The 19447-nt window shown below is 36.3% G+C and overlaps 2 protein-coding genes across 2 annotated transcripts in view; one reads left to right on the top strand and one right to left on the bottom strand.

Annotated features, from left to right (window-relative positions):
* LOC128865648 (MOXD1 homolog 1) overlaps positions 1 to 19447 on the bottom strand; it is a 96126-nt gene that overhangs the window by 27448 nt on the left and 49231 nt on the right. Inside the window, exons 2-4 of the mRNA XM_054105880.1 lie at positions 8842 to 8997; positions 5117 to 5284; positions 4497 to 4609 (exon numbers count right to left, since the gene is read on the bottom strand). Of these exons, the coding sequence (XP_053961855.1) occupies positions 4497 to 4609; positions 5117 to 5284; positions 8842 to 8997 (437 nt within the window). The remainder of the gene's footprint in view (positions 1 to 4496; positions 4610 to 5116; positions 5285 to 8841; positions 8998 to 19447) is intronic.
* Positions 5373 to 6579, top strand: LOC128865649 (DNA replication inhibitor plutonium). The gene is made up of 4 exons (XM_054105881.1): positions 5373 to 5483; positions 5547 to 5756; positions 5810 to 6010; positions 6074 to 6579. The coding sequence occupies exons 1-4, from the start codon at positions 5477 to 5479 to the stop codon at positions 6178 to 6180; spliced, it is 525 nt and encodes a 174-aa protein (XP_053961856.1). The 5' UTR covers positions 5373 to 5476; the 3' UTR covers positions 6181 to 6579.

The following is a 19447-nucleotide window of genomic DNA, read 5'->3' as shown; positions in this document are numbered from 1 at the left end:
GGTTCGAGTCTCCGTGCATGAACGTCGAATAATAGAAAAAGTTATTTTCTAACAGCGGTCGCCCCTCGGCAGGCAATGGCAAGCCTCCGAGTGTATTTCTGCCATGAAAAAGCTCCTCATAAAAATATCTGCCGTTCGGAGTCGGCTTGAAACTGTAGGTCCCTCCATTTGTGGAACAACTTCAAGACGCTCTCCACAAGTAGGAGAAGGAGGTCGGCCAAACACCGAAGTGTAGGCGCCAATTAATTATTTTTGCTTTTTTTAGTGGACATTTGTGTATTATGGAATACGATTATTACTTGGCATACTGTAATACAGATTATCTCTCAGATTAAAGCAAAAATTTGGTTGCTACAACAACAACAGCAATACCTGAAATGCTTAAACGAATTGTCGGGAAATGGTGAGTAGAATGATTTATCTCAAGCGCATTCGTGTTGGTCATATGACTGAAGATATTTTCTATTAAGGATACTCTGAAACTAGTTACCGATTAATGGAAATTCTCATTTTTTAATTTTCATTATAAAGGGTGTTTTTTTTAGAGGTTAGGTTTTCAAGATGAAATAAAACGTATATAATTTAATGTTACGGCCAAGAATTTTGCTTTATTATAAAGATAAGGGTTTGCCATTATGTTTGAAAAATGATGTCAGGCAAGTGGCCGCCGCGGCTGGCTCGAATAAATTCCAGCCGAGAGGCCCAATTCTCGACCACTTTTTGCAGCAATTGGGGCCGTATGTCAGCAATAACGCGCCGAATATTCTTTTCCAAGACGTCAATCGTCTCGGGCTTATCTGCGTAGACAAGCGACTTCACATAGGCCCACAAGAAATAGTCCAGCGGTGTTATATCGCACGATCTTGGAGGCCACGCCACAGGTCCACGCCGCGAGATAATGCGCTCACCAAAAGTTTCCTTCAATAAATCGATTGTTGCGTTGGCTGTATGGCATGGAACCAAAGGTCGTCCACATCAACATCGTCCAACTCAGGCACGAAAAAGTCATTAATCATGGCTCTATAGCGCTCTCCATTGACTGTAACATTATGGCGGGCTTCATTTTTAAAGAAATATGGACCAATGATTCCCTCTGCCCATAGAGCACACCAAACAGTGACTTTTTGAGGATGTAACGGCGTCTCAGCAATGGCTTGTGGGTTATGTTCACTCCAAATGCGACAATTTTGCTTATTGACATACCCATTCAACCAAAAGTGAGCTTCATTGCTGAACAAAATTTTCTTGTGAAAATCGGGATCGGTGGCCATCTCGTTTTGGGCCCAAAGGACCATCTACGAAAAAAGTAGTGCCAACTTGAAAACCTAACCTCTAAAAAAAACACCCTTTATTATACATCTCATACAAACACACAATACTAAGATATGTACATGTGTAAGAGCGATTCCAAGTATTTTGGACATGATCTACAATTTTTTCGAAAATTGAAAAGTTTTAGATTTATTCAATGTTGAACATTTTAAATGGGGTATTGTTGAAGTCAAATACCTTCGGTTGCTTTTAACATTTTTGTAATTTTAGTTTTCTGCTTTTTAGCATAAAATACACTTTGCTTTAAATGTAAAGCCATACAAACAATCCAATTTAGCCTTAAGTTTGTTGTCTTGAAAACATGGCTTTGCAATTTTGTAAATACAAATCTGCAAGTCTCGTGAACATAAGAATGATAGAAACAAGAAACGCCAATCAGAGAGCGCGTGACGTCACCCTAACCTAGTTGTGCAGTGTTGGTGCTTGTTTCTTGTTGGAAGTTACAAAATTGTAGTATTAAAAAAAAAATATATATATACAGGACCCGCCATCTATCGTTACGGATTTGAACTAGGTATTATTTGAAGAATGGTAACACTTAGCTGTCATCTGATTTGATAGAAAATTAGTTTTATTCTTCCGCTGAACGAAAATGGTTGTATATACGCTCAAAGAACGCTGGGAAATATTGCGACAGTATTTTGAAAATCATGGTAATGTTGCAGAATGTGTACCAAAATTACGTATGGCAATGGGAAGAAGAAAAGCACTGAATGAAGCGTATGTGCGTTACTTTGCGAAAAAAGTAAGAGAAACTGGGTTGCTTATTGACAAACCAACGTTGGATTATTATCTTTGGGGTGCCGTTAAAGACCAGTGTTATGCCAACAAACCAGCAACAATTGATGCGCTGCATCAGCCGCATACAATCGAAAATATGTTGAAAAATTAGACCGATCGTATGGGATGGTGCATGGCTAGCCGAGGCAGCTATATGAATGAAGTTGTGTTCCATCATTAACCGGAAGGATTGTACTTCAAAATAAAAAAAAAAAACAGTTTGGAAAAATATTGAGTAGTTTCTTCTTTATAGCATTTTTAATTCCGTAAAGTTATATGGCGGACCCTATATATTTAAAAAAATGTCAAAAAAGCCACTCTAAGAAGATTTAGTGCTATGAAATGTTGTTGATTCTTATAAAATTTGATGTTTTGCAAGTGCAATTCTAATTCTTTGGTGTTTTTGAGGCTACGCCAGAATGGTAATATTCTTCTCTCAACCCTTCTTAACATTTAAAACCTTTTTGTAAATTTTAAGAAGCCTTTGAGTTTACTGAATTTGAATTTAAGCTATAGAGGTGTATTCATAATAAAAATAAAACGCGAACATAGCAGATAATACTGCAGAAACTATAACAACATTTTTGAAAAGGAGTACCTTATCTTTTTTCATATCTTCAAAAGTAGCAAAAAAGTGTTTTTCGGCCCCTTTTTAAAATGATTATTCTCTACCTAAATATAAATAAATATATCTTAATGCATACCTTTATACATATCTGTATAAAGAATACATAAAGAGGGAAGGTTGATGGCTGGAGACTTTATTTTTGTGATTGACACTGCGTTAGGCGTTTGAACAGAGTAAAAAAAATTTTGGGAAGAAAATTTTATTTTCTTATTTGAAGCTTTCGCGAAAATTGTTTCGTAATTTTTGAAAAATAACCCAACTCAGATTCACATATAAAAAAAAAAAAAATAAATTATATTTTTGACACATAAAAAAATTGTGAAAATGTTAAAAATAATTGAAGATGTTAAAAGAACTCCATTTAAAAATTTTTACTGTTGAATGCATCTCAAAATTTTTAAAATTTGTTCCAAATTTTTTCAGTTTACTTCTTATTATACTCAACCCCATAAATAAATAGATAAATTTAAGACCATGTCCGAAATACTTGAGTCGCTTGACATGGGATCGCTCATATAGGTAATGGATAATTCTTACAGAAGAAAACAATAATTATACTGAATGGATTAATTTACTTGTGCATATGTACCTCACCTAAGGCTAGGAATACGGATACCTACATACATTTCTTGAGAGTGCTAAAGCGTTACTATATTTTGCATTAGTTGGCTAACGTACCCCTTTGGAAGGATAAAACATTGTATGTATGCATTTTTAAGTTGATATTTCTTTCTTTCAGTTTCCTTTTATGTCAATAATAATGCTTTTCTATTGACCACTTCTCTGCTCGGCTCACTTGATGAAAATTTGCAACAACAAAATTATCGAGCATAATTCGCCGCTTACAAGTATTGTTACACCTCATCAAATTGGTATAACTCACTATTTTACAAACAAATATAAGTTTAGGTAGCTTTATACCGACACTTCTTTGTTAAGCAAAAACGAAGAACAGTCTGAACTCTATGAAAGTTTAGCTGGAGTACCCCAAGGCAGTATAATGGGCCTAATACTTTACTTGCTTTACACACAAGATCAAAAATCACAAAGCAAACAGAAGATGACACCGTCCTATTCGCTATAGACTCCTATCCTGACGAGGCTTCCCTCAAACTTCAGAAAGGACTTGATAAAATAGCTCAATGGCTGAAAAACTGGAAAATAAAAGCTAACGAGACGAAATCTGCTCAAGTTACCTTTACACTCATACGAAAAACTTGCCCACCCATTAAATTCAATAGTGTAATCATTCCCCAAAATAATGTTCCAAAATATCTTGGCATGCACCTTGACAGCAAACTTACATTGAAAACGCATATTTTCCCCAAACGCAAAGCACTTGGCACTCAAATTTCTCACAATAGCTGAAGAAATAAAAAAGCTTGCCATATCTCATAATAAAAGACTTCGAACACACATAAGCCCTTTAATCACAGAAATAACTCTCAATCCCGTCTCCTTTAACAGACTGAATAGGAAGTCAACAATGGACTTATTATGCCTTTAAGCAAACATTCTAGAAATGGTTGCACCATTGGGTGCTTTCCATACATGCCTAATAAATTGTTTTAGGTTTAGATACAAATATTGCGGAATGTTAGAAAACAGATTGCAATAATTAAATGGATTCAAAAAGAAAAAAAGCTTTATTCCAGCGCTGCCATGTTTAATATAGCAGTTACTCCATCTATTCGCGACTTTCTAACGCTTGGCGGAAAGAGGCATACCTGTAATATTACATGTTATAAAAACTCACCTCTCCCGTGACAACAGCGCCTCATAACCAATTATGTGGTGTTTCTCATTTAAAAGGGGCGCCCGTATAATCTTACACCAGTAGAGCGTATCCATGTTCGATTCAATCGTAACCTAGGAGTATATTAAGATTTTGTTAATGGGTTAGTTTTTAGCAGTAGTGTGGATAGGTATACATAAATATACTACAAATATATTAAGCCGGGTCGGCCTCTTTACAAAAAAAAGTTGGAAAAGTCTGTCCTTTTATTTACAGCTTATATTGAGAGGATTTCGGCACTGTAAAAAAAATATTTTTTATTTTAGCCTGATTATTATTTTTTTATTATTATACATATTATTTTATATTTATATTATTTTATTTATTATTCCTTTTTTATTACAAGTTGATTATTTTAAAAACCGGAACCCTCTCAACAAAAGCTTAAAATGCAGTTATGGACTTTGACAAATTATTTCTCAACCCACTCTTCTACAAATTACTCATATCATTTGATTTAATTTAAACCTTATTTTTAATAAAAAATTTCGTAAAAGTTAATATTTATTTAAAAGTTAATATTTTATCTACTTATATAAATATGTATGGGTGTAAAATTTCCAATAGGCCCGTTTACATACGTTTTGGACTGTGACATCCCATTTGTGGGTGTCAGAGTTACTTTCTTTGCGAAACATAGGACCAAGTAAGTTGAGAGATCGAAAGCCACGATTTTTGCCATGCCCCTTTAGATCGCCATATATTGGATCGGTGTCGCCGAAGGTCCACAACACTTTGACAGTGTCTCCCTGTGAAGAAAGACGAAATACATATGTAAATGTATATATGCAAATTTATAATATGTTTGTGTCATAAATTAAAATACTTAAATTTAGATACTCAATAATTGCAACTCTGCAAGTGCTAACTAACTGCTTTAAAATGCTTCCAAGAAACGGTATTTAGATAAAATTTAGCAACGTGTCTGACTTGATGTTAAAATGAGTGGTATGCCGATAAAATGTATTCTCATAACTATTCACATATTAATTTTTATAATTTTATTTTAAGTATCGCTTAGTCAGTGTATTGAAGAAGGCAACACAACAGCGCTGCGCGCTTTATTGGAGCGCTACAAAAATAAGCGAGAGAAATTGGATCTGGAGGAACCGGATATCTATGGCAATACGCCACTTCTAAAGGCCTGCTATTTGGCGAAACTCGAACATGTGGAGTTGTTGCTACGCTATGGAGCCAGCCTAAAATCTATAAATTATCTAGGTGAGCACTTATTTAGCAAAGCACCGAGAATATATTATAAATGTGCTTTGCAGGTCAGAATGCTTTAACGATAGCAACTTATGCGGGCAGCTTGGAAATTGTGCGTTTGCTGTTGAGTTTTCGCTCCTACTCAGATTTTAACAAGTCTTCAATAGTGCCGGCTCTGTGTGTGGCTTGCCTACGTCAAAACAAAACCCTTATAGAATATTTCAAACGCTTTCCCAGCACAGAGGAGGAAGTGAAGACGGCACACGGTGAGTGGCGTAGAATTTTTCTTTTTCTTGTCAACTTAATAAGACTCGTATGATGTTTTATAGGGCTTTCACCAGCACAAATTAGCGAATGGGTGGAAATCTATAACAGATCCCGAGCTGAGTCAAGAGGACCACCTGCTGCTAATGGATCAGCTTATAGGATGCGTTAAATTATGCCGTTGTGTTAAGAGGCATTGGAATAGTTTGTAAAGCGCATTCACCTGATAGATCAACGGAATATATTCGTAGGCTATCTGAGGTGTTGAAACGTGTGGTAAACGCTGCAATTAGCGAAAAAGTGAACCCGTTTTTTATGTTTTTAATTTGTGTTTTTTGGTAAATAAGTTTTAATATTATTGTTCATTGAATGTGTGTTTATGTATTTATGTTTATTAGTATTATTATATTATGTTTATTTTTAACCTGCTGAATCGAAACGGCTGCTAAAATTATGGGAGAAGATAAGAGAAATGCAATATAAATTTTGCTGGAAATATATATATTATTATTATTTATTAATTACATATAATTTTTAACAGATTTTAATAAAATATTTTGTGTAAAAGTTTCGTATGGTTTTTGCAAATGGAGTCGTAAATCAATCATATCAGATCGTAAAAAAATCATCGACACTTGTCGACTGAACAGCTGCAGTATATGTACAAACAGACGAGCAATGGAGCGCATAAAGGCCAAAATAAAGATTTCCATTACTCAAAAGCATTACTTTTATTTGGTAAAAAAGTTATTCAAAATTATTTTTCGATCGCACGTGATTACTTTGCTTTCAAGATTATATCGATGGCAGGTTACAAAAACAGAAAATTATTTGGCTACGGTGGCCATCTACCCTGACTTCTTTTTTGCAGGAAACAGAAAAAGTGTCTGTGTGTTCCGAAACAGAAACACCTGAAAAAGTAATTTTTTTACTTTGTTCTCATGTTATTCGATATTCTAAAAATTACAGCGGCAGTCCTTAAGTCTCAAAATATAAGCATTTATAGATAATAACTAGCATACCTATTGTATGGATTTTTTAAATGTTTTTTTTTTTTTCAATACCATTTTCGTGAGTGTTGTACAGCGTTTGATCATCGAACAAACGATTTTTGAAGTTGCTAAAAAATTCGACAAATTTTTGATAAGTTTTGTTTGGCTGATGTAGGTGTGAACCTTCTTCCATATACAAAATTCAATAGACTATAAGTCCACATACCAAACACTTTTCTAGAAATTATTGATAAATGTTTGATGATTTTTTAAATTTTTGCCCAAAATTTGAAATTTGGATTTATGTGGGTTTTGTTATGCAATAAGCAATATTTTATAAAAAATTGATGAGCATTAAAATAACAAAAGAAAAATAGTCAAAACTGGTAAAAATGCTGACTACAGACACGTCAAGCGCTTGACAAGCGCTTTTTTTATAAGTTTTATACAAACTTGGTCAAGTAAAGTCCGTTATTCATACATATGAAATTATAATCCTTTTTTTAATGAAGCTAGTTTTATTTAATACTAAAAAAAACATTTGTTTTTACGGAAGTCTTCAACCGATTAGGCTATTCAGCTATTGCAGCACGCACGGCTTCCATGGATATTGACGTCGCTGCTCTAACCAAAGATTGTTTGAATCTTCTGCGGCTATGAACCTAGGAGTATTGTTTTTTAGACACTGCTGGGTGGTTTTTGTCTTCTTATGGGGAGGAGAGGAATATTGCTGGACGATCCAACGCTCTCCATTGAAGAGCGCCACACCTTCTAAGACATCCTACTGGTACACTTTTGCCCCGGCCTTAACCCCTTTTTGGTAGACATGAAGAGATGTAACGCCTCCGAAATCATTATGGAGGTAATGGATGGTGGCCACGTGAAACCTTTGGAACAACATTTTTTGCGTCTTTAGAAGTTTTGGTACAGATTTTGTCATTTTGAGGGACGGAAAACTTTCACTTGGATATCATCTCTAATTAGTCTTGACATGGACCTGGTTGATATATTCATTTCCCTGGACACGATTTTCTTCTTTTTAAGGGGATTTCTGCGAATTCTTTCTCTAACGGCTTTTATGAACGGAACTTTTTTTTGAGAAATTGTTCTCGCCGTACGCATTCTAAAAGTTGTCACAGAATTTATGGCAAGGCTAAGTATATTCATAGTTGATTGTCAAGCAGCCATCAAGGTACTGATCTTAACGCGCATCAATTCAAGATGTGTTAAAGAATGCAGGAGCTCGCTCTCGCTTATCCAACAACACAACACCACATTTTGTAGGCTTCCCTACTCTGGGGTGGAGGGAAACGAAAGAGCGGATGAGTATGCAAGGAAAGGCTCTTGACCTTCATCGAGTGGTACAGGACGTAAGCATTCCTCTATACTATACTGTACACAGGACACCTACGTGGACATCAATAGAAGGTGGACTCTGACTACTAACTGCAGGGTCTCCAAATTGCTCTGGCGAAAACTGAATATATAGGGTGCCTGCTTGGATTCAACATATGAACTACCAGCGTCCTCACAGGTGTTATAACGGGTTACTACGCTATGGGTATCCTAGCCAGTAGAATGGTTGTACCTCACAATAACTTCTGAAGGAGCTGCGGAGATGAAGAATAAATTGAGTCTGTACAACACCTCCTGCATGTTCTGCACTTCAAACAAGCCGTGCCAAAAAGCCGTGCTTGGTGATTATTTCTTTGAAGACCTGGGAAATTTGCAAAATGTATCTCTTGTTCGACTATTTATCTTCTTAAAAAGATTTAAGTGGTTTAAGCAACCCAGTTAGGACATGGAAATCAAATGCAGGTATCAAAATGGAAACTACTTACACCCAGTGGCAAATCATAGGGATCGCAAGTTTCGAGTTTACGTGAAAATTCCACCCAGGTATGTGTTGAGTTTTGTCCTCCATCGATCACATTATAATTTTGCGTATCATCTTGTATGGGTGCTGCGTTAGGATGTTTTGCTGAGCCATGACAGTCCTGAAATTAGAACAACAAAAAGAGATAAATATTTAAGTAAATAAAAAGAAAAATAGGATTAGATGAAATTATTACTGAAATACTTCTTGATTATAATATTTCTTTAAGTTCACTTTTGCTGTAGTTTTAGCTTCGTCATGTTGTGAAATAGTCAAACAGATACTTAAAAAAATATGTTCCTAAATCTTAATGTTCAATATACCCTTAGCCTATCTTCAGAAAGCTGAAAGATTTCACGCCCATGTAAACTGCGTTTAAACATCGATTTTTTTTCAAGACAAAAATAACATACAACATAACGGTAAATATAACATACAAACGCAGAATTCTTAATACCCTTTGTAGTAATCAAACAGCTTCGTCTACCTCAGTTACGAATGTAGCCTTAATTAAAAAAAAAAAAAAAACACTCAAGAAAACCGAATTGAAAAAATTAAAAGGGCGACAATTGCGAGGATTTAATATTTTTATTTATTAATAATGCCTGCATTCCTTGATAAATTGGAGCACTATCTCACTCATCCAGTCAACGTTCGCGACAGCGCAAAATTTGTTGCGATTTTGGCCTAGTGATGGGCGAGCACGAGTTATTTAAACTATCGAATCAACAATTAACTAGCCGCTCGACTGTGTCGAGGTGTTTTTCTATTGTTTCGAGTCGGCTGACTTTTATATAATATTAAACTTTTTTTTTTCTTTTTGAGATAATGGCCAAACCATAGATTAAGGAAAATTTACTGAAAATATTGTTTGTGTGTTTAATTACTATTCGTAACGTTAAAACTCGTCCTCTTTATTAAAGGAACATTTGCTACCACCTGCTGGTACCGCATCGAATACTTTCACAGCGTTTATATCCATTCGGATGACATGACCCAGACAACAAAGCCGCTGGATCTTTATTCACTGCGCTATGTCTATGTCGTCGTAAAGCTCATACTGCTCATCATTCCATCGGCTACGATACTCGCCGTCGCCAACGGGCAAAGTTCCAAAAATCTTCCGCAGAACCTTTCTCTGAAACACTCCAATGGACGCCTCATCGGATTCTACGTTGGATTTCAAAGCTGGCATTGTTATCGGTGTTAATGCTGGTTCCTAGATAGACGACGTCTTTTACAACCTCACAAGCTAGTTCGAGATATTCTGGCCGATTTTTATCTAATGCTATATGCGGCGACCAATTCGTTGCCAGGGATTGGGAGAGAGAACCATCGAGTTGTTAACAATCGCAGGCTAGGAGTGAGTTCGATTGTTACCTAATAGTTTACTTCAACTTGAGTATGACTGTTAGTGACTAGCAATTCGTCGCAACTTCGTCTACGAGATAAAACATCGAGAACCATAGATGTGTTTTAACAATCGACTAAAACATCTCACAATTCGGGCGAGTAGATGGGGTTTGCGATTATGTGACTTAATACCACATGATGGGCAGATGTGTGCGGTGTCATCATATAGCTCCGGTCGAGGCATGGAGCCTACCGAACCATTTGGATCAAATCATATGTGGGGTTAGCTAGCGCAGTAAGTGTCCTTGATCATTAACAATGGGACATATGAACCACATGAAAAGGAAAACTGTTTCTTGCCTCCTCCCACTGTTCCAGAATCTCTTGAAATTGAAAATTTTACCGTTGATGATGTCGCCAAGAAAATTTCAAACTTAAAATTTAAGAAAAGTACAGATTATGACTTAATTACAACCTAAAGCATTAATAAAATTAACTTAAATAATGAATGCATGCTTGAAACTCAAATATGTACCAATGCACTGGAAGATTTCTGAAATTAAAATGATTCCAAAGCTGGGAAAAACCACCAATGTGGTCACCTGCTACCGACCAATAGCATTACTTTCAGTAATCGGAAAGTTATTTGAAAAACTATAATATTTTCCAAACGCCTAAAGCAAATAGTAGAATAGAAACATTTAATACCTTCCCACCAATTTGGTTTTCGGGAAAAACATTCCACGATCAATCAAATACATCGCTTAGTATACACCATTGAAGAAGCTATAGAAAACAACCAAGTTTGTTCAACAATATTTCTTGATGTAGCTGAAGTATTCGATAAAGTGTGGCATGAAGGCCTGATCTGCAAACTAAAAACGATGCCATACCAATACATCGAGTTACCAGAATCATATATTCCTGATAGGTATTTTAGAGTAAAACAAAATCAGGCTTACTCAAGGATTAAAAAAATCGAAGCGGGTGTACCTCAAGGCGCCATTCTTGGACCAGTATTACATATATTTACTCTACACAGCAAATTTACCAGTTTTTACTACATGCAGAGTAGCCACGTTCCACGAATGGAGGGACCTACAGTTTCGAGCCGACTCCGAACGGCAGATATTTTTATGAGGAGCTTTTTCATGGCAGAAATACACTCGGAGGTTTGCCATTGCCTGCCAAGGGGCGACCGCTATTAGAAAAATGTTTTTCTTAATTTTAGTTCCATTTGTGGAACAACATCAAGACGCACACCACAAATAGTAGGAGGAGCTCGGCCAAACACCCAAAAAGGGTGTACGCGCCAATTATATATAGATATATAGAGTAGCCACGTTTGCTGATGGTACTCGTACATGTATACTATGATAGTTGTTGGCGACACCAAGCACGATTCAAACAGAAAGTTACAAGCATCGGTAGATGAAATTAGAAGTAGACTGAAACCCGAAATATTAAAATAAACGAGAGCAAATCTGTACAGGTTGACTTCACAAGCAAGAAGATTACTTATAACCCGTCGAAAATATCCTCCATTTCAGTACTCTATAGTAATACTGCTAAATACTTGGGTATGACGTTAGAAACGAGGTTAAAATGGAAGGAACATGTCAAAATAAAAGCTAACGAAATTGAGATAAAATCAAAAAGCCACCATTTAGATTGGCAGAAACTCTAAACTGTCAATACAAAACACATTTACAATCAAGCTTTAAAACCAGTACTGACATAGCGCGTTCAATTGTGGGGATGTACAGCTGCTTCAAACATCGAAACCATTCAACGCCAACAAAATAAGGTGCACAGAGGCATGGCCAATGCTCCTTGGTATAGGTATAAGGAATACCGATCTGCACAACCATGGAAAAGGTTGTCAACATTATATCTATATCTTTGTTCCAAAAAAAGAAAAAAGGCTGGAAGAGCACATAAGTCCGGAAGCTGCAGCACTTAGAGAAGCCATAAACACAAGAGGACTACGAGCCTCGGGACTAGTGGTCAACGCGTCTTAGTTAGTTATAATTGTTTTTGTATTGTCAATTAATTATAGCGAAAAATATTACTTGTTAGCTTTGCTAGGTGTAATACTATGAAATGTTAAGCTATTTTTTGTTACACTTCAATAAAAAAAATAAACAAATTTACAATGGGAGGAGGCGCTCGCCCCTTAAATGCCTTTCTAGGTATGCTTCTTCCTTCAGTGGGCTTTGTAAGCGGAGATTTCCTTCTTATGTATTGAGCTTACAATCGACAATGCTTTGTTTTATTTCCTTTGTATGAACTAATTCATGTTGTGCAATTTAATTCACAAAGTGGCTCATGTGACTACTTTTTTAAATATATTATGAAAATTATTTTGTGTAGATTTTGTAAATAACACATTTATTTATTAATGAATAGGTAGCTGAAAATGGCATAGTATAGCGAGCATCCATTAAATACAAGTAAATTTCTATTTTCTATAAAAATTTGCTTTGCTCAAGACATTCATCAAAGTCAACATCTTTAAAATACGATTCATGGCTTACAGCATAACGAAATTTTATTATTATGCCACTAAGCTTCTCGGGAATAATTATTTTACGTCCAAACAATTTGTTTTCACGACAATAATTATAAATGGTAGCAGTAATTTGAATCATAAAAAACCTCTCCTAAGGCCATTTCCAGGTGCGACGCTTACAGTTTACTTAATGGCAAGCATTGACTACATTACTGCGTGCCTATGTATGTGTATGTATGTGTGTACTCTTGTGAAGCTAAATGAAGTGTCTGCGGTAATAAATTTAGACTGCAGTGGCGTTATGTAGAAAGAGTTTAGAACTAAGTGTGGCTACTTGTGGTGGGGGCGGAAATGCTGCTGACGGTAGGTATTTTCGCTATTTTATAAAAGAAGTTAATGTTGGTCATAAAAAACAAAGATGTGTACTTGGTTAAAATTAAAGGAACATTTTCAAAATCTTAAATTTTTATGAAACAAAAACTGTTGGAAAAACTTTTATAATGAAAATGTCTAAAAGGAGAAAAAATCGTATTTGCACTCAGCTCAATGATTAGAGAACTTTGGTACCAGAAGGCAAGACTTATAGCTTCTCCCCAAGTTTTTCGTCGTTTGGGGTTTTCATTGAAGAAGGTCTCTCAAACGAAAATGATACTCAAATTTTCTCTAACACTAGTAGGTACCGTATCAAGTACTTACTTAGATGAGTGGCTGAATGCATAAAACCTTATACAGTTTCAAGGTCAGCGATATTTGCCATTTTCGGCGTACTAAAAGGCTCATATATCTTGTGGAGTGTCATATGGTTTTTCATCGAGGGATGGTTTAACTTCACGCTTTTCTACTTAGTTCAAATGACAGTTGCAGACCAGAGCGATTTTAGGTTACATCTCAATGGTGACAGTCACTAAAACTTGATATGTTTTCACTCTCAAGAGGTATGAAATCAACTCAAATTGCGAATTCTTTACCTGCAGCGCTCGCCATTGATGGTAACGTTGACTGCATTATCAGTTTTGAAAAAGTGTGAAACAACGATTGTACCATGCAAAAGATTGACGTTTTTCGGATGTAAAGGCATCTTGAGTGCATTGCTCCTAGGCCTGAATTATTTTCACTTTATACGCTTGAACAGAACCCGGATAACGGGTTGGTGGGTACCCTACCTAATTAGAATACATAGCTTGAATTTGCACAGATTTGCAGCGGGGACGGGTTTCCTGCCGTCGGTTATTTTAACGCCGGCAAAATAATTAGATTCATTTCTATTTTCTCCGTCGGGTTGAATTCTTAGGGTTGCTTTTCTGATTACTTAATGACAATTTATTTGTCTACAAGCAATAAGAATAATACAATAATTTAGAAAGAATTTGTTTATTTGCAACAATGAGTCGCTTCACAAATATAGCAAAGGAAAAGTTTTCTCTAAAAAATAAATTTTATTGTAAACACAAAATATTAGTTGAAAACTGGCCCGTGGCAGTAGTGTTTTCTGTCGCCGTCGCAATTGCCTTTAACCGACCAAATTCTCCAACGGAAATAGATCAGCTGATCACCAGCCGGCGACCCGATACCCGCTGCAATTCTGTTCTGGGTCTTATTCAAATACTTTGTAAGTCAGAAACTTATTTTTTTTGTTAAGGATGTAAAAATTCACCTGATCTGCAAATTTGGTTTAACTTCCAACTAATTTGTAGCCCAATCACGAACGTAGGACGAAATTGTAGAGAACGAATAAACTGGTTTACAGTCAGAAATCTCAAGAACCCGACCATATGGTTCCTGTGGCACAATCAGTAGCTGAGTCCGAGAGTTTAGATAAATTCCAAATTACGGTTTTGTGGTAAAGAAAACTGGTAGACCATACAAATTTCTACTATTTGGAGAACCCGTTAACCGATCAAAACAAGTGACATATCAAAATAAATGCAATCCAATTTGCTATTAATGCTTTACTCCTCATTAAAATTTAAAGTTTTAAAGATATGTCTTGTTTTTCTGAAAAATTTAAAAACTTTCGATTTGCATTGTAAGAAATATAATAGGAAACGATTTTTTTTAACAAATTTCTTAAATCTAACAAATATATTTATTGGGTTAATGGATTCTTCAGATATTAGAACTTTTTATGATTTATCTTTTTTTAATCCGAAAGTGTTATTTGTGACCCATTTTCAAAGAAATTGGATGATCATCTGTATCTTGGATGAAATAACCATTAATGTTGCGTAGACCTGCGTTATCCGTTACGCTTAATTACGCAGCGGTGCCGACTATTTCGGTGCATACAGTTGTATAAACTCACATTAGGTGTATATGAGAGTTGTTATTTATGCTTCTGACCTGGGAAATTTCTAGTGTTGCTAGATGCCATTTCACATTTCCCTTGGAAAGTTTGTAATATTTTACCATAAAAGCACTCAGTACATTTTGATGTGTAAGCCCAAATATGGCTTTTATTGTTGTTTACAGTGGCTCTAAAATTTCATCTCGGCAAAAAATGGAATTAAATCGTGAATATTTTTGTGGGATTATTTTTCACAATTTTAGGCCTAGTTTAACAATACAATAATGTATCGATGAACTAAAAGCATTATACTGCGAGCATGCACCATTCTTAGACACCTTAAAAAATGATGTAATGAATTTTGACCACAATTACTGTGTGCTAATCTACACGGATTCCCGGAAGGTCATCCGAAATTATTTGTTGTGCCAGAAAATATCGATGCTGTGCGCGAAAGGACTGAGTACAATCGTCATGTCACATACCGCAAGATTGGGGCATTCTTGGGCATTAGTATGATGGCATCATTAAGATTTCGCAACCTCACTTTGTGTTCGCGTTGGATCCCGCACAATTTAAAAAATGCCCTGGAAATGCTACTGCACAATGTGATTCGAAAATTGGTTTAAACGAATGCAAAAGTGTATTGATGGCCAAAGTGCATTGAAAAGCAATAAAACCATTTTCAACCAACGCACATTTTTCCATCATTAGCCCATTTTCCATGTTAGCGCTTGATAAAACGCAAGTCTTATACCATCCGTAAGAGTGCAACTAAACTGAAACCGATTCATCTTATTGCGTACCAGCTGAGTGAGCGAAGTACTAGTTTGGTGCAAGCTCGGGAATTTTGGTAGTACAGAACAGAAATGGTAAAAATATTGCAAATTTGGGCATACAGGCCCCTATTGAAAGTTCTGAAGCTCTAAGAAGCACCAGATATATGCCGGTTGAGCAATATTTTTTGAATTCTATTCACAATGCTTAAAAATTTTGATAATATGATTTCTTCAATGCGGGCTGGGTTCAGTTGTAGAACTATTTCCATATAAATACCATTTCTGCACCTCCAGATCCAACGTGCATGCTGGCGTAGCATTTCTGTGGGTACCACTTGAGGACTGTTTTCCTTGCGGGTTGAAATTCATGTTTTTATATGTGTAGCTCGAAAAATGTAGAGTACATCCATAAGTTACAGGCTTAAGGAACATCTCGTGAGCTCCGCGGGTAAGATACGTAATGGCCGTTCGTTCCGAGACAAGCGCTGCGAACTTTGGAAGGCCTTTAAGTTGTAAAAGTAACCCTCGAATCTTCTCTTCTTGTTATCCTTAATCATGCTTCTTACGCGGATTGGGTACATAATTGTTGTTGTAGCAACATATACGTACATACATATACTACTGCTGAGGTGATCGTTCTTGGCCGGATATAAATCCGGGTCGCTCGGTTACGTTGTAGGAACGGTTGTTGTTTGGATACCTCGCCTTCAGCTATGGTTGCTCAGGCTCCAGGGGGTACCAGGTGGAAATAAGGGTAGAAATTGGGCTTGTATGAAATTGAATGCTTATAGCTAATTCCTGAGTTTTCTAAATCCCCCCTACACCCTAGGGAGCCCTATGTTCCATTCGGGACAAAAGGACTTGATGATGACGAATGCAGACTGAATTTGCAATATTATCTTGCGTAATACTTATAAGTACACATAAATATATTTTTTGTTTTTTATAAAAAATCGTCGAAATGGATTTGAGATGATAACGCGAATTTGTTATACGAAAGTATGAGATATCGCAGATGCCTTCCCCACCTTCTCGGCTTTTATCACTTCTTCTCGCTGATGATTTGTGTGCCAATGATTAAAAGTGTGGCGCCGAGTTGTTATAGCGGTAAAATAAGTGCTATTCCAGTTGACAGACGACGACATTTGGCGAACAATGCCAAACCGCAGGAAAAAAAACCAAGCCGTGTACGTATGTATGCACATATTCAGCTCAGTCCAACTCAACAATTTATCGCAGCCCATCGCGCATCATGGGAATCCACAAATTTACTCGTGTTTTATTCTCGCTACCACAATTGCCACCACTTATTCGCCTGGTTTGTTTGCTTCGCTTCAGCTATGGGAACTGGCAAGTCATTGACATATGAGGCGACAACTTGAATTATGATTTTATTGTTCGTCTTTCTATGTAGTATCAATGGCCCCAAACATATGTATATATGCACATTAATAGCTGTATAAATAATTACGTATGTGGTTGTTTATGTTTACATAGGCACAGTCCTGGTTAGCCTAAGCCAGTGCTCTGCACTGGAATTATAAATTAGGTAAAATATTTCTCAACCTTCGATTCTGAGCCAAGAGACGGGCTCCTGAATGATAATTTCCGTTTCTTTTTATTGTCGCCCAAATTGATTCGGCGGAATCATGTGTACAGTCAGACATACACACATACGTATGTACTTCGACTGATTTATTTACGTTTGAGAAATTTCGTAATTTCATGTAGTGTAGGCATTGACAATTGTAGGCATATTCGAGGGTTTATTGCTTATGTTTGCAAGTGGGAGTGTTAACGACATGTAACTTTATTTGACTACATTACATACTCATGTACATAATTGTATGATTTTTGATATCCCCAGTTGAGACAAATTAGTATTCTGTATATGCAAGTAATCGTATACTTTGCATCAAACATTTGTACGAATTTAATTACAGTGGAATTTGTTAAATAATATAAGAATGGAGTAGATTTTGCAGTTGACAGGCAGGGAACTCAAACAATAGCTTAAATAGCTCAAAACGCTATACAACCTATTCGACTTTGCAATTTAAGGTGATTGCTTTGTGTGTCTTTCAAGATATCGAAGGAGCATTCGCTGCTTCAAAAATTCATTTCAAGGGCATTGGTTCGCAGGAGTGGCGGCCATTACAATGTAGGCCGCATTTATACATACAAAGTTAAATAATATTCCATCTTCCACGGGCAACTGTTTGCAAGCATTAAAGCTGCAAAAGTGTGCCTATAGGACGAAAGGGAAATTTGGCAACATTGCCTCCGACATGACCGGAGCGTTGGCAGATGCGTATCTTTCTAAAAGGCGACTATGATGAAAAATAAAAAAAACAAATTTTTGAAAAAATGGTGTTTTCATGTTTTATTTATTGAACCGCCCTTGTACTATTGCATGCACAGAAGTAGTCGGCACCGCTTACCGCTAGGTAAGCGTGACAGATAACGCAGGTCTGCCCAATAATAATGGTTTCTTCACCCAAGAACCAGAACTATCCAATTCCTATGTAAAACCGGTCACTGAGACCGGGAATATGCATAATTTTTTATTCTGCCATGTAGCTTTGGAGATATATCCAGATATGTTTGTTAGATTTAAGAAATGTGTCAAATATTGTAAAATATTGGGTAGTCGAAAAAGTCTTTTCGTATTTTGTCAATAGATGTCGCTGGAGTCATCCATCTCCAGTGCTACCAATCACATTGTGTCATAACATATGGTGTTAGAAAGGTGACATTCTAAGCTTCATTAAAAAAAAAAAATTAAATTCGGAGAAGTTGAAAAAAAGTTATAGCTGTTCAAAAATGAGTGAAAATAATGAAGAAATTCGCTATATTTTGAAATTTTTGTATAAAAAAGAGAAGAATGTCACCCAAGCCACCAATGAAATTTGTGAAGTTTACGGAGACGATGCTGTATCAGTTCGTGTAGCACAACAATGGTTCGCTCGCGTCCGTTCTGGAAATTTCGATGTGAAAGATGCACCTCGCTCCGGTCGACCTATCGTTGAAAAAGTCGATGAAATTATGGAAAAGATTGACCAGGACCGTCACGTAAGCTGCCATGACATCGCCAAGGCACTAAACATTCACGAGAAACCACAAAAGTTTTACACTGATGGAATTATGTCTTTAGAAGAAAAATGGCAAAAGGTGGTCGACCAAACTGCCACATATTTGGTTTAATAAAGTTCATTATAAATATAAAAAAAATGAGTGGAAGTTTGATTAGAAATACGAAAAGACTTTTTCGACTACTCAATATATACAAAATCGTTTTCTCGTATCCTTGAGTTTAATTGCTAGAGCTGACGTGCAAGCCGAAATCACACAAGAGATTCAAATCAGAATGTGAGCAAACAGAGAAAGGGGGAAAATATCAATTTGCCATTCATACCACCAAATCGCTCTATGGTGCGTCATGAGGTCAGAACTGCAAGTTGGTACGGTGTCGTCATACAGTTCATCGTACCATTGCATACATATACACATGGCTGAAAATGGAAAAGAGGATTCCAAATAACTTTAAACACGCAATCCTTATCGAAGTTTAGGTATCGTTGCCGATCCTTTTTGATATCACAGCAGCAGTTTGCTAGCTACTCCTCGTTGAACAATTTTGTTT

Source organism: Anastrepha ludens, chromosome 6 (genome assembly GCF_028408465.1).
Source record: "Anastrepha ludens isolate Willacy chromosome 6, idAnaLude1.1, whole genome shotgun sequence".
Taxonomy (NCBI): domain Eukaryota; kingdom Metazoa; phylum Arthropoda; class Insecta; order Diptera; family Tephritidae; genus Anastrepha; species Anastrepha ludens.
Note: the sequence above shows the minus strand (reverse complement) of the source record. Positions and strands in the feature narration are given on the sequence as shown.

Coding starts and splice junctions, on each gene's coding strand:
- LOC128865649 (XM_054105881.1), top strand. Junction 5,757..5,809: donor AAAATCTATAAATTATCTAG/GTGAGCACTTAT, acceptor TGTGCTTTGCAG/GTCAGAATGCTTTAACGATA. Junction 6,011..6,073: donor GGAAGTGAAGACGGCACACG/GTGAGTGGCGTA, acceptor GATGTTTTATAG/GGCTTTCACCAGCACAAATT.